At 38.4% G+C, this 12,655-nt stretch overlaps 1 protein-coding gene across 1 annotated transcript; it reads left to right on the top strand.

The window, feature by feature from the left end:
- The first annotated feature begins 59 nt into the window (after positions 1-59).
- LOC130413650 (nuclease EXOG, mitochondrial-like) lies at positions 60-8,317 on the top strand. The gene is made up of 6 exons (XM_056739015.1): positions 60-281; positions 550-702; positions 1,548-1,687; positions 2,559-2,635; positions 2,708-2,822; positions 6,597-8,317. Exons 1-6 carry the CDS (start codon positions 158-160, stop codon positions 7,038-7,040), a joined length of 1,053 nt encoding a protein of 350 aa, XP_056594993.1. The 5' UTR covers positions 60-157; the 3' UTR covers positions 7,041-8,317.
- Positions 8,318-12,655: the final 4,338 nt, after the last annotated feature.

Here is a 12,655-nt window from a genome sequence, read left to right as displayed (position 1 = left end):
CCGCCAGATGGCGGTGTAGCGAATTCTCCACGTTTCTCAGTGACCGCGCACACGCCGCTCTTCGTCTTCACTCACATCACGTGTGTTTGTGTGTCTGATCATGCTGCTGAAATAATGGATCTGATGATGATCTGATGTACATTGTTGATGTCTGATAATGTCGTCTCATGTGAAATCGGTGAGATTCCTCAGCGGTTTTGTGTTCGGTTCTGTGTTCAGCACCGGATCTTGTCTCGTGGCTCTAAAGCTCTATAAACACGAAGAGGAGAAAGCAGAGAGCGGTAAAGTGACGTCACATCACACACATTTATGTGCTTAAAGTCAAGTTATGTTAGTCGTGATCTCTCAAATGTATGAGAAATATTTTCCTTTACAAAATTCGTAACAACAGATGCTACACTACACTACACTTTCATGAATCTCTCATTTTGAGAACTGTATTACAAGTCAAATGAAATGTTTATTGCTGTAATATGGTGCAGTTTTTGCTACAGTATGCTTGTCATGATATAATGGCGCACAGATCGTTATGATGAAGCTTCTCTCCAGAGATCTCAACAGCACATCAGCTCATCGAGCGTGTTGGTCTGCCACAAGCCGGCGCTGACGTCCGATTCTACTTGAACCACATTTTATCATATGATCAGACCCACCGGACGCCCAGATGGGTGACTGAGCACCTGTCCGATCAGCGCTTATTGGGTGAGTTTGGGCTGAACTGTACTGGAGGAACTTTACTATCATTTCTGTATATTTTTAAACCTTAAATATAAAATCCCAGTATAATTACATATGAAAAGATGAAAGACATTGAGTAATGTTAGATTCATGTCTTACCATTTGCAATTTATATGACCCTCCATTTTTATCCCCAAACCTCTGTTTTACTCACTAACACCATGTTTTGTTCAATTAGACGTGTCAGTCTTTCTAAAATAACTTAATCAAACATTTACTTTTATATTTATAAGTAATGGCTGTCACGGTTATGAAATATGTCTGACGGTTAATTGTCTAATAAATAATAGTGATTATGGCAATTAATTGTCTGTTTAAAGGCTTTGACAATTATAACAATTGATTTATTCAATGAATAAAATATAGGTAAGTAAAGAAATGTGAAAATTCTGTAAACAACTAGGAACGTTTCCTTAACAGAAAAAAGTGAGATATGAGGATGATGTTGTCTGGAATCACTTAAATAAAACACATGAACACAAAATCTGATACAACTGAAATGAATAAATGTCATTGGATCGTAACAGTGAGTGCAGATGGTGGATGTATAATGCTGCCGATCGCACATATTTTCTAAAGATTTACAATAATTCTGATCAAATGTTTTTATGGTCATAACATTCAATTGGTTATATCATGTTTTTCTCTATGATTCTAATTTGTATTTACATATATATATAAATATTTAATGGGTGTATTACAAATGTCAGTCACATGTTAGGGTGCGATTCACCAGTAACCGCCAGAGAAGCATATGTGGGAACATTCTGGATTAGTCGGGGTACTGATTCTCGTTTAAACTCTGACAGGTAAAGCCAATAGAAAACACTGCAGATTTAAACCGGATCCGAACATTCCCAAACTGTTCACGGCACGAAATGAGGATTATCTGCGCAGCGGCTGGTCGCGGGGTCACATGGCGCCCGCGGGCGACAACAAAATCTCTGAGGTTCAGCCATCTATTGAGTCTTTCATTATATGAAATCACTGAAACATTTAACAATAGAAACAGATTTAATGGTCTGGATGGAAACTGTCATGGTGTTTATGCTGATGATGTGTTTTGTTTTATAAAACGGTCAGTTCTGGTCCTTGATTCTGATTGGCTGAGCCAAATTCTAAGCCATCATAAAATACCCACATTTATAACGGCTGACAGGCATTAAATAGCCCAAATATCATTTTAGTTACTTTATTTTATGAAACCTTGCTACGCATATGGAATAACCATTGTTACAGAGGATTTTATAATAGCTTAGGGTTTTTTTTCAATGACTCTTCATGTCATGCCACAACGACCTTAGCTGTTATAAAATGCACTGTAACCCACTGCTTCACACGGTTTATTGTTTAATCTGGCAGATGGGTACCAATAGAACACCATTAAATCCTTCTGAAATAAGGTTCAAAACACACTGCTACATCACTGGTTTTAATGATACATAATAATAGTATTTGAAACCTTAAGAATCTGTATTTGTTTTTTTAGCACTTCTGTGTCTTCTCTTGTTTCTGAAAGATGCGTCACAAGCGTGAGAAGATGCTGATGCTGATGAATCTCAGATTGTCTGTGATGCTATAATTCACATAAGAATGCATTTGTAACCAATCCACACTGAAATGAGTTCTGCTCATGTTTCATGAATGAATCTCAATGTTCTGTGGTCATCTTGGAAAAGTGAAACGAAAATTTTAGGCGCGTTGCATTGTGGGATAGAAGAATATTCCACACAATACTGCAGAGAAGGAATGTGAGGAAACAAGATGACAATGTGTATTTTATAACAGATCAATGATCCTTTTATTTACTCTCTCGACAGGAAGCGATGGCAGAAACCTTCTATCTGTCCAACATCGTCCCACAGAACTATGAGAACAACGCTGGATTCTGGAACAGGTGTGTTCACACACAAACCCACTAAGTTAGTCTATCCGTGTTTAATTCTCATGTACTCTCATGTCCTGTAAGGCTGGAGATGTTCTGCAGAGATCTCACTCAGAAGTTTGGTGACGTGTGGGTCGTATCTGGACCTCTGATGCTGCCGCAGGTGGATGAAAACGGAAGGAAAACCGTCTCTTATCAGGTGACATTTCTCTACTTCTGCCTGTTAAAAAGATTTGCTGCCAAATTGATCCTTTTCTGTCAGATTTAATATAGCAAGGTTCATGCTATTTATTTGGAACAAACTGATAATAAACATAGCAATAGATATAACAAAAATAATAAAATAGAAATACAGTTGAAAGAAAAAGTATGTGAACCCTTTGGGCTTACTTGGATTTCTTCATAAAATGTGTTCTGATCTTCATCTAAGTCACAACAATAGAGAAACACAGTCTGCTTAAACTAATACCGCACAAACATTATACGTTTTCATGTTTTTATTGAACACAACATGTAAACATTCATAGTGCAGGGTGGAAAAAGTATGTGAACCTTTGGGTGTAATAACTGGTTGACCCTCCTTTGGCAGCAATAACCTCAACCAAACGTTTCCTATAGTTGCAGATCAGACCTGCACAACGGTCAGGAGAAATTTTGGACCATTCCTCTTTACAAAAGTGTTTCAGTTCAGCAATATTCTTGGGATGTCTGGTGTGAATCGCTCTCTTGAGGTCATGCCACAGCATCTCAATCGGGTTGAGGTCAGGACTCTGACTGGGCCACTCCAGAAGGCGTATTTTCTTCTGTTGAAGCCATTCTGTTGTTGATTTACTTCTATGCTTTGGGTCGTTGTCCTGTTGCATCGTCCATCCTCTGTTAAGCTTCAGTTGGCGGACAGATGGTCTTAAGTTTTCCTGCAAAATGTCTTGATAAACTTTGGAATTCATTTTTCCATCGATGACAGTAATCCGTCCAGGGCCTGAGGCAGCAAAGCAGCCCCAAACCATGATGCCCCCTCCACCATATTTCACAGTTGGGATGAGGTTTTGATGTTGGTGTGCTGTGCCTTTTGTTCTCCACACATAGCGTTGTGTGTTCTTTCCAAACAAGTCAATTTTGGTTTCATCTGTCCACAGAATGTTTTGCCAGTAGTGCTGTTGAACATCCAGGTGCTCTTTGCAAACTTCAAACGTGCTGCAATGTTTTTTTTGGACAGCAGTGGCTTCCTCCGTGGTGTCCTCCCATGAAGTCCATTCTTGTTTAATGTTTTCCTTATTGTAGATTTGTCAACAAAAATGTTAGCATTGAGCATTCTGCGCTGTGCTCTTGCAGTCATCTTTACAGGACGACCACGCCTAGGGAGTGTAGCAACAGTGCTGAACTTTCTCCATTTGTAGACAATCTGTCTTACCGTGGACACATGGACATCAAGGCTTTTAGATATACTTTTGTAGCCCTTTCCAGCTTTATGTAAGTCAACAATTCTTGATGGTAGGTCTTCTGAGAGCTCTTTTGTGCGAGGCATGGTTCACATCAGACAACGCTTCTTCAGAACAGCAAACTCAAAACTGGTGTGTGTTTTTTATTGGACAGGCCAGCTTTAATCAACACATCCAATCTCATCACATTGATTGGACCCCAGGTTGGCTGACTCCTGGCTCCAATGAGCTCTTGGAGAAGTCATTAGTCTAGGGTTTCACATACTTTTTCCACCCTGCACTATGAATGTTTACATGTTGTGTTCAATAAAAACATGAAAACGTATAATGTTTGTGCGGTATTAGTTTAAGCAGACTGTGTTTCTCTATTGTTGTGACTTAGATGAAGATCAGAACACATTTTATGAAGAAATCCAAGTAAGCCCAAAGGGTTCACATACTTTTTCTTTCAACTGTATATGTTATAATATATATGTTTTCTTTAATAAATATACAGATGTGCTCAAATCTATTGGTACCCTTACAGCTCATTGAAATAATGCTTCATTCCTCCTGAAGAGGGATGGAATTAATAGCTTTTCTATCATGTATACTTGCATGTCTTTGGTATGTCATAGAATAAAGGGAAGAGGGTGTGGAAAGAGATGAATTATTGCTAATGTTCTGAAACGGCATGGACACATGTGTTGGTTCCCCTTTCCCCTTTTTGAGCAAGAAGAAGACCCATGAGGACTCCACTTTTGAAAGAAAAAGCCAATTTAGCAAATTCCTATCTGTGAGAAGGTCCTTTGGACAGATGAGACAAAACTGGAGCTTTTTGGCAAGTCACATCAGCTCTATTTTCACAGACGAAAGAAGTGAACACTACACCTACAGTGACACATGGAGGAGGCTGGGTTCTGTTTTGGGCTGCTTTGGGCTCATGAAAACTCAAGAATATCAAGGCGTTCTGGAGCCAAACGTACTGCCCAGTGTCTCAGTCCCAGGTCATGGATCCTCAAACAGGATAATGACCCAAAAATGGATGAGTCCTGAAGACATCATCACACCTGAGACAGCTGGAGCAGTTTGCTCAGAAAGAGGGGGCCAAGCTACCTGTGAACAGGTGCAGAAGTCTCATTGAGACATACAGAAAACCTTTGATTGCAGTCATCGCCTCTAAAGGTTTAGCAACAAATATTAGGTTAGGAGTCCCATCAGTTTTGTCCATTTTCATTTGTTTTATTATTTACAATATAACGTTGAATAAAAAAATCTAAGTCTGATTTTTATTTAATATGGAATAAACAATGGTGGATGACAATTACTTTAGTCAGTTTCAAGTTATTTCAGAGAAAATTGTGCATTCTTCCTTTTTTGTGGAGGGGTACCAATAAATTCAAGCACATACTTTTATTCAAATCAAGCGGATGTTTAAAGAGAAGCAGGAATGTTATTTCAATAGTTGTCCAGTAGGTGGTGCTGTTGATCTTCCTGTAAGTTTCTGGCGTCAGTTACCATCAGACCCTCTTCAAATCAGTTCAACACATTCAGCATTAAATCATACATTTCAGTTTTCTTATCCATGCTTTTCTATCGAAATATAAATCTTAATTCTGCTGTGAGTGACAGGAATAACACATGTTGATCAGTGATTTAGATTTAGTCAGGTTATAATTACGACTCTGAGGTGTGGGGGGTTTTCAGACGGCTTCAGAGGGGCAGATTTTGTTTTCCAGGACATGTAAATGATGTGCCCTCGGGCTCTGAACTCTTGTAAATGGGCTGAGACAGAAGCCATGTGACCTCCATCTACACACTGTGAGTCTCCGCCCGGGGGGCATACGTGCCTCTCCGACTCCCATTTTCACGGATTTATGTGATTACGCCACACGGGATCTCCTGGGAGTTTAGGAAATAGCTACTGTGCCGGCAGTTATTCGAGAGGGAATCGGTCTGTCGCCTAAATCTAATTTTGTTTTGTGGTTTTGATCTGTAGTTTCAGATTAGAGCTTTCTAGCGTGAGGTCTTAATCCAGTTTACTGACACCGCTATGACAATCATTATCATTTTACCGTGCTGTAACTCTCCTCGGCTTGTTTTCGGTCGTCTGATTGGCTTACTCGAGATCAATGTGGGAAAAAATGGTCTGTAATCGCAGTGTCTGATTGCAGCCATTCTGTGATTGGTTCTGTTCTCTGTGTAGCTCCGCCCCATCACTCTTCCTGCATCTGGAGTGACACTTAATACAGACTCTCACATCATCACAGTCCTTCTAATAATCGCCTCATTATATTCTGGATTACTTTCCTCTGTGAAACGCAAAAGTTTATTAGTAATCCTGAAGTTGAAGGTCCAGTTCATTTTTGATGACAAAATGTATGGCTTTGGATGAACGTGCCCTTTAAAATCAGTTTTAATCCAGCATGCAGACACTTCCGTTTAAGGAAATAAATGAAATAAATAATGAAACGATCATGATTTTTGTTAGAACCTGTGCATCAGCGGGTGTGTTGGTGTTGGAGTAACTAACATTTAAATGTCTCATTTCACAGCTGATCGGAGAAGACAACGTTGCTGTTCCTACTCACCTGTACAAAGTGATCCTGGTGCAAAAAGATTCATCTGAAGATTCCCGTGCTCTCGCTGCGTTTGTGGTTCCGAATGCACCGATCGGCTTCGACCGTCACCTGACCGAGTTTCAGGTGAGTTTGTCTGATTTAGAGCGGATGTCTGGCCTGACGTTTTTCCCTAAAGTGGAAAAAGCCGAAGAGCTGAAGAGCTTGTGTGAGGTGGACTCGTGCCAGCTGATGGACTTCAAACGCTTCACGCTGTACATCAGCGGCCGTAAGGTGGCCAGCGCACGGACGCTTCAGCGGTTGGAGAAGGTGATGGAGGAGCTGAGAGATGCAGGAATCACACCTGATGATTACCTGAACAATCTTCACCTGGAGAAGAAACAAGAGCTGCTGGAGAAAGAGACTCAGAAGAAGACATGAATTTCCTTCACTACATGTTTGAGTTTTTCGCCTCATTTGTTTTACCAGGAAGTGTAACTGGGTTTGTACGTCTACCATTGAAACTTGAATTTGAAAGATCGACCTGATTTTACCGTGATCAAAGTTTTTGAATTACCGCTTGCTGTTGTGTCTTTCTACTTCACTCATTACAAAACTGGCGTGGGCAGTCTCTCAGCCTTTAAAGTATGTCATCTTCACATCATAAAAATATCTTTTTTAACTCCGTGATTATAGATGAGGTGGAAGTGGGTTAATGTGTGTGATTTCTTGATAAACGTCACGTGTGTGATATTAAATCAATGACTGGAGCTCTCAGACTGTTGTCTCATCTGATCAAGAACTTCACAGAACTCAATCTATCATCAGAGAGGGAGTATCTCATCTCGTCTCGTCTCATCTCGCCACAGCTGCACTGAGCTTCCTGACAGAAGGCCCGTGTAATTGCATTTGACGTTTAGATTTGGCCGTGGTAAAACACAGGAGCTGTCTGCGTTTAAAGTTGATTTCTGCTGATACTGAAGAACTCGCTCATCTGCTTCATAAACACATGATCATTCTCCTGTGATCTTATGATCTACAGTGGGCTTGTTCCAGTAATGGATTATTGTGGTCATGTGACCTCTTCCTGACAAGGTCAAGACACACGCGTGACCTCTAGACCAGTGTCAAAAGTTAACTAGGAGAATTTTTGAGATTGATTTTCTGAGGCTTGTTTGAAGCTTAATGAAGGGCGTTGGGGTCAGTTTGAGCTTGATGTCTCTTACTGTAATGTATTATGATTAGGGATTAATGGCAAGTTTGTGTACTGTGCATATTTATTTTCTATTTTCTACACATGCATGTATATAGAAATATTTGTATATGATTTAAATGATATACACATTTATTCATTTTTTTTCTTTTAAATACAGATATATACATGTGTGTGTGTTTGTTTATAAATGCAAAATTAATATACACAGTAAACAGACAAATTATTATGTAAACACAAACTTTTGTTCTGGATGGGATTCATTGCGATTTGTTTTTTTAAATCAACAATAGTCGTGTTACATTTAATGTACAGTAACCATATTTTTGGTGAATTGCTTGATTTATAACCCTGCCGTTTGCTATTTTCATAATGGTTGCCTGTCATAACACAACACTTGACATTATTTGTTGGCAGAAACATCTAAATCTTTACATTCACTATGTTTGACTTTGAATATTATACCGATTGTTTTTATATAATTATTAATAAACCGATGTCTAGAGCTGCAGGTCATTTCTTACAGTGCAGAATGATGAGTTGTACTGGTTATGTAAGACTTTGAGTTTCTTTAAAGGGACAGACACTTCAGCCAAAAATACAAATTCTGTCATTTACTCACCTTTGAGTTCTTCAAAATCTGCATGTCTTTGTTCTGAAGAACACGGAAAGATATTTGGAAGAATGCTTATTACCAAACAGTTCTTGGACCCCATTGACTACCCTAGTAGGTATAATTACTTAATCTTTTTTTGTTGTTCTGTTGAGGGCACTATCATTGTCATTTGTCCTACTATAGATGTCAGTGGGGTCCAAGAACCGTTTGGTTACAAGCAGTTATCCAAATATCTTTCTCTGTTTTCAGCCATACAAAGAAATAGGTACAGGTTGGAGAACAACTAGAGAGAGAGTCATTCATGACAGAATATTAATTTTTGGCTGAATATTTACATTTATACATTTGGCAGACGCTTTTATCCAAAGCGACTTACATCGCATTATCCTATACATTCATTTTCTAAGTATGTGTAATCCCTTGGCATCGCACCCACAACCTTGCGTTGGTAACGCAATGCTTTTACCACTGAGCTGCAGTAAAGTTATCAGAGGAAAATTATCCCTTTAAAGGGCCACAAATCCAGGTGTTTTCTGCAATGAAAAAATAGTCTGTGTTATCCCCAAAATGTCAGAGTGGCTGCAATGGAAACGACCCATTTTTGTGTGTGTCTCTTTAAATGCAAATGAGCTTCTGCTCCCCTCCCTTTATGCAAAATAGGAGGTAGAGCGCTTGCACATGTGCTTTTGATGATATCAAGACAAGCAATATGGAGGAAAGTGCAATAACGTCTGTTAAGCCTTGCCCAACCAAAAGCGTACACTAACTGTAATAAAAATCCCCTTAATGTCTTTGTCATAAATACGATTTAAATGGAGAAGACAATAACATAGAAAGAACAAAATATCCTGACCATTTGCTTTATAAAATGTTGGACATTGATGATTAATAATGTGCATGCATATTACTAACAGACATAAACACGGATATAGGCATAAACATTCATTCAGAGCACTTGTTTAGACAGACTGGTATGTATAGATCAGTAACCAGGTGTTGTTAAGTTGTGAATAGCAATTTCTGCGTAACCTCATTGTCTTACAAATGGTGTATATGTGTCCTGAGCCTGCGCTTCAGTTCAGGTTTGTATTACACCGTTTGTCTGTTTATTTACTTAATGATGTTGATTTTGTGTTCTATCCCTGACCTTGATACCCTCACACTTTGACCGCACAAATTACATACATTATATTATAATTTTACTGCAATTTTACAATTACATTTCCAATCTCGCCCATCGCAATTCAGCATTCACAGCTAATTGTATTATTTACTTCAATATTTAACTTTTTTAAATGAAATAATCTTTAAATAAAATAACATAAGCTGTAACTGTTAAACTTTATGTATTTATATTGAATGCTGTATATACTTTGAATTAGGTTTATTAAAACATTTCCAAATATCACTGGATAAATATGCAGGGTATCTGTGACCTTGATACCCTGACACTTTGACCTCCGGCTGTAATAAAAGCTGACATCATCTCTGTGTGTGTGTGTGTGTGTGTGTCTGATTGTGTGTGTGTGTCTCTGATTGTGTGTGTGTGTCTCTGATTGTCTGTGTGTGTGCATGTCGCTGATTTTGTGTGTGTATCTCCTCGTGTGAAGATGATGTGTGTTACGCTCTTCAGTCGCACCAGACGAGACATCTCGGCCTGTGAACACCATCAGCATGTTCAGTACAGAAGATTTTAAAGCGCCGGGTTCACCTGAAACAATCCTTCACTTCTGGGAATATAAGCTCCGCTTGTGATATTTAGGTCATATTCTTACGCTGAGGGAATGTAAATGCACAGATATGTAATAGGTTTGTCTGTAGTATATATTTTTCAGAACTACGGTGCAAATAAATCACGGCGAGGTGGTGAATAATGGCTGCTGTATGGTAAGATTCAGACGCGTGTGTTGTTAACCCAGTTACACGGAGAGAAATACAGCTCCCATGATTCCACTGGGCTATTTTCACTCTTACCTCTCGTGACTCTTGTGCTGTGGGGCTGCGTCAGCGTTCTGTTCCACAGCGAGACAGTGATCAAGCGCCCGACGCTTTCTGCAAGCGAGTCACATTCAAAGTTTGTTTGCCAACATGGCAATTTTACTAAGAAATTCCTTCCTCCAACAAAAATCTTTCCAAAGACTTTATGCTTTTCTGGAAGTCACCTTCCTCCGGGGCTGTGTGGGAACCGCGTGCTTTTCTCTTGCTTTGCAAATCGTTACTTTATGTTCTAGAGATTAGCGTCAGTTTTTTATTTGTGTGCTTTTTTGGAGCGGTGAGATGCTGATTGTTTTTCTTTAAGAGAATGTTTCAGGTTCAACCTTTTGTGTTGTAGTTTTGACAACCAAGTAAATCATTTTGACACTTTGCCTTGTTAAGAAATAGAGGGATTTTAACCCTTTATCTTCAAAGATTTAAAGAAAGTGTGACTTCTGTTGTAAATTGAGTCCACGTGGTCAGACATGAATGTTGCTGATAGAAATTATAATGTGTATTGAGCCAGAGACGCTCCATAACACTACAGAACTCAGGTTTTCATGTGTTTGTGTGTAAAATCACATGAGACAACTCACATGCATTAGAGTTAAAGATTTAAGATTATAGCGATGTCATATGTTGAAAATACAAATCAGAAGAACTGCCCACCAAAAAAATCTGTCTGTGTTCAGTCTGATCTTCCATGAGACTCAATATAGGTAGTTTGCGGTCACGTGGTTTTGGTCCGGCTGGAGGGCACCATGTGATTCTCCTCCATGTGAATTCACAAACTCAAGGTTCCCATGTTTAACCACCTGGGGGATGTTCCAGAAAGCTAGTTATGTGACAACTGTCGGTTCCAAAAACAGAGGTAACTTTCAGAGTATGTAAGTAACCATAGCAACTCGCTCTCTGAAGATACTCTGCTCCGGAGGAGGTTGTGTTCCAGGGTTACTTCATTTTGAGGAGATGTGACTAAGCTTCAGGGGTTGTCTGCGCATGTGTGCGCTTTTGATGAGTGTCAATTGCGCGTGAAAGCACAGATAACATATTATATATTAGAATTTTACAGCAATATTACAAATACATTTCCAATCTCACCCATCTCAATTCAGCATTCACAGCTAATTCTATTATTAACATCATTATTTAACTTTTTTAAATGAAATAATCTTTAAATAAAATAATGTAAGCTGTTATTGTTAAACTTTATGTATTTATATTGAATGCTGTAATACTTTGAATTAGGTTTATTAAAACATTTCCAAATATCACTGGATAAATATGCATACCTTACAATTTCAAACCGTTAAAGGATGTTAATAGTGAAGTATTTTAACTCCAGAGGAATGCACATCTTTACTCTTGTCCTCTTATGAGGCAATATTTGATGCATTGGGTCAAGGATAGTTGTGGCCTAATAGTTAGAGAGTCAGACTTAAAACTCAAAAGTTGCAAGGTGAAGGTATCCAAGGCTTTATTAGGTGACCCCCCAATGGGAGATATGGCATACTCTTCACATATTGAAATTCTTAATATAACTTTAAATCCATTTACATAAAACTTTGATTTAAGGTTTATCATACTTACTGTATTCCTTAAAAATGTCTTTCTGATCCTCAGCCTCCTCCTTCAGTTTGGTATTGAAAGGCCTTTCTCCAGATTACATTCAGTCTTTCAGGATAGGCCGTTTCCACCTCTTTTAACATTTTGGAAAGCCATGGCATTTTAGCAAACAAAGTCAAACCAAAGAATGAAAATGGATATATTTGAAATACATTTATTAAAAGGGATGTCTTGCATGACACATTGGACATGCAACCTTGGACCTGATGTATCGTTCTTTACCTTCTCTACCCAGCAGGCCTTTATCCTCTAATGGAAATGAATTATCATGGTTAATGTGTACTGAAGTTTTATTATGACAACCGCAGCAGTTTCTACAATTAAAAGAGTCTCCATTAATATGACTACGTCAGCAACTGTTCAAAATTAAGCTGATTCATTGCAAAGTTTGTTTTCACAAACTAAATAAAAGTGCTCATTGTGTGTAGGCTGTATATTGAACATCTATTTTCTTGCTTAAAAAAAAACAATGTAATTAAATACATGTAAATACACTTGTTGAAAACCATACACATGGTTTAATAATGGTTACAAATATCTCAACAAATCTAACAGAGATAGCTATGATAAATATATTTTAAATATGTTAGTATCAAAATACTTTTATATTCTTTATATTTAATAGCG

This window comes from Triplophysa dalaica, chromosome 23, assembly GCF_015846415.1.
Source record: "Triplophysa dalaica isolate WHDGS20190420 chromosome 23, ASM1584641v1, whole genome shotgun sequence".
NCBI lineage: Eukaryota > Metazoa > Chordata > Actinopteri > Cypriniformes > Nemacheilidae > Triplophysa > Triplophysa dalaica.
The sequence above is the reverse complement of the archived record's forward strand: the minus strand, read 5'-3'. Positions and strand labels throughout refer to the sequence as shown.

Coding starts and splice junctions, on each gene's coding strand:
- LOC130413650 (XM_056739015.1), top strand. CDS start 158: ATGTCGTCTCATGTGAAATCGGTGAGATTCCTCAGCGGTTTTGTGTTC. Junction 282..549: donor AGAGGAGAAAGCAGAGAGCG/GTAAAGTGACGT, acceptor GCTTCTCTCCAG/AGATCTCAACAGCACATCAG. Junction 2,636..2,707: donor AACGCTGGATTCTGGAACAG/GTGTGTTCACAC, acceptor ATGTCCTGTAAG/GCTGGAGATGTTCTGCAGAG.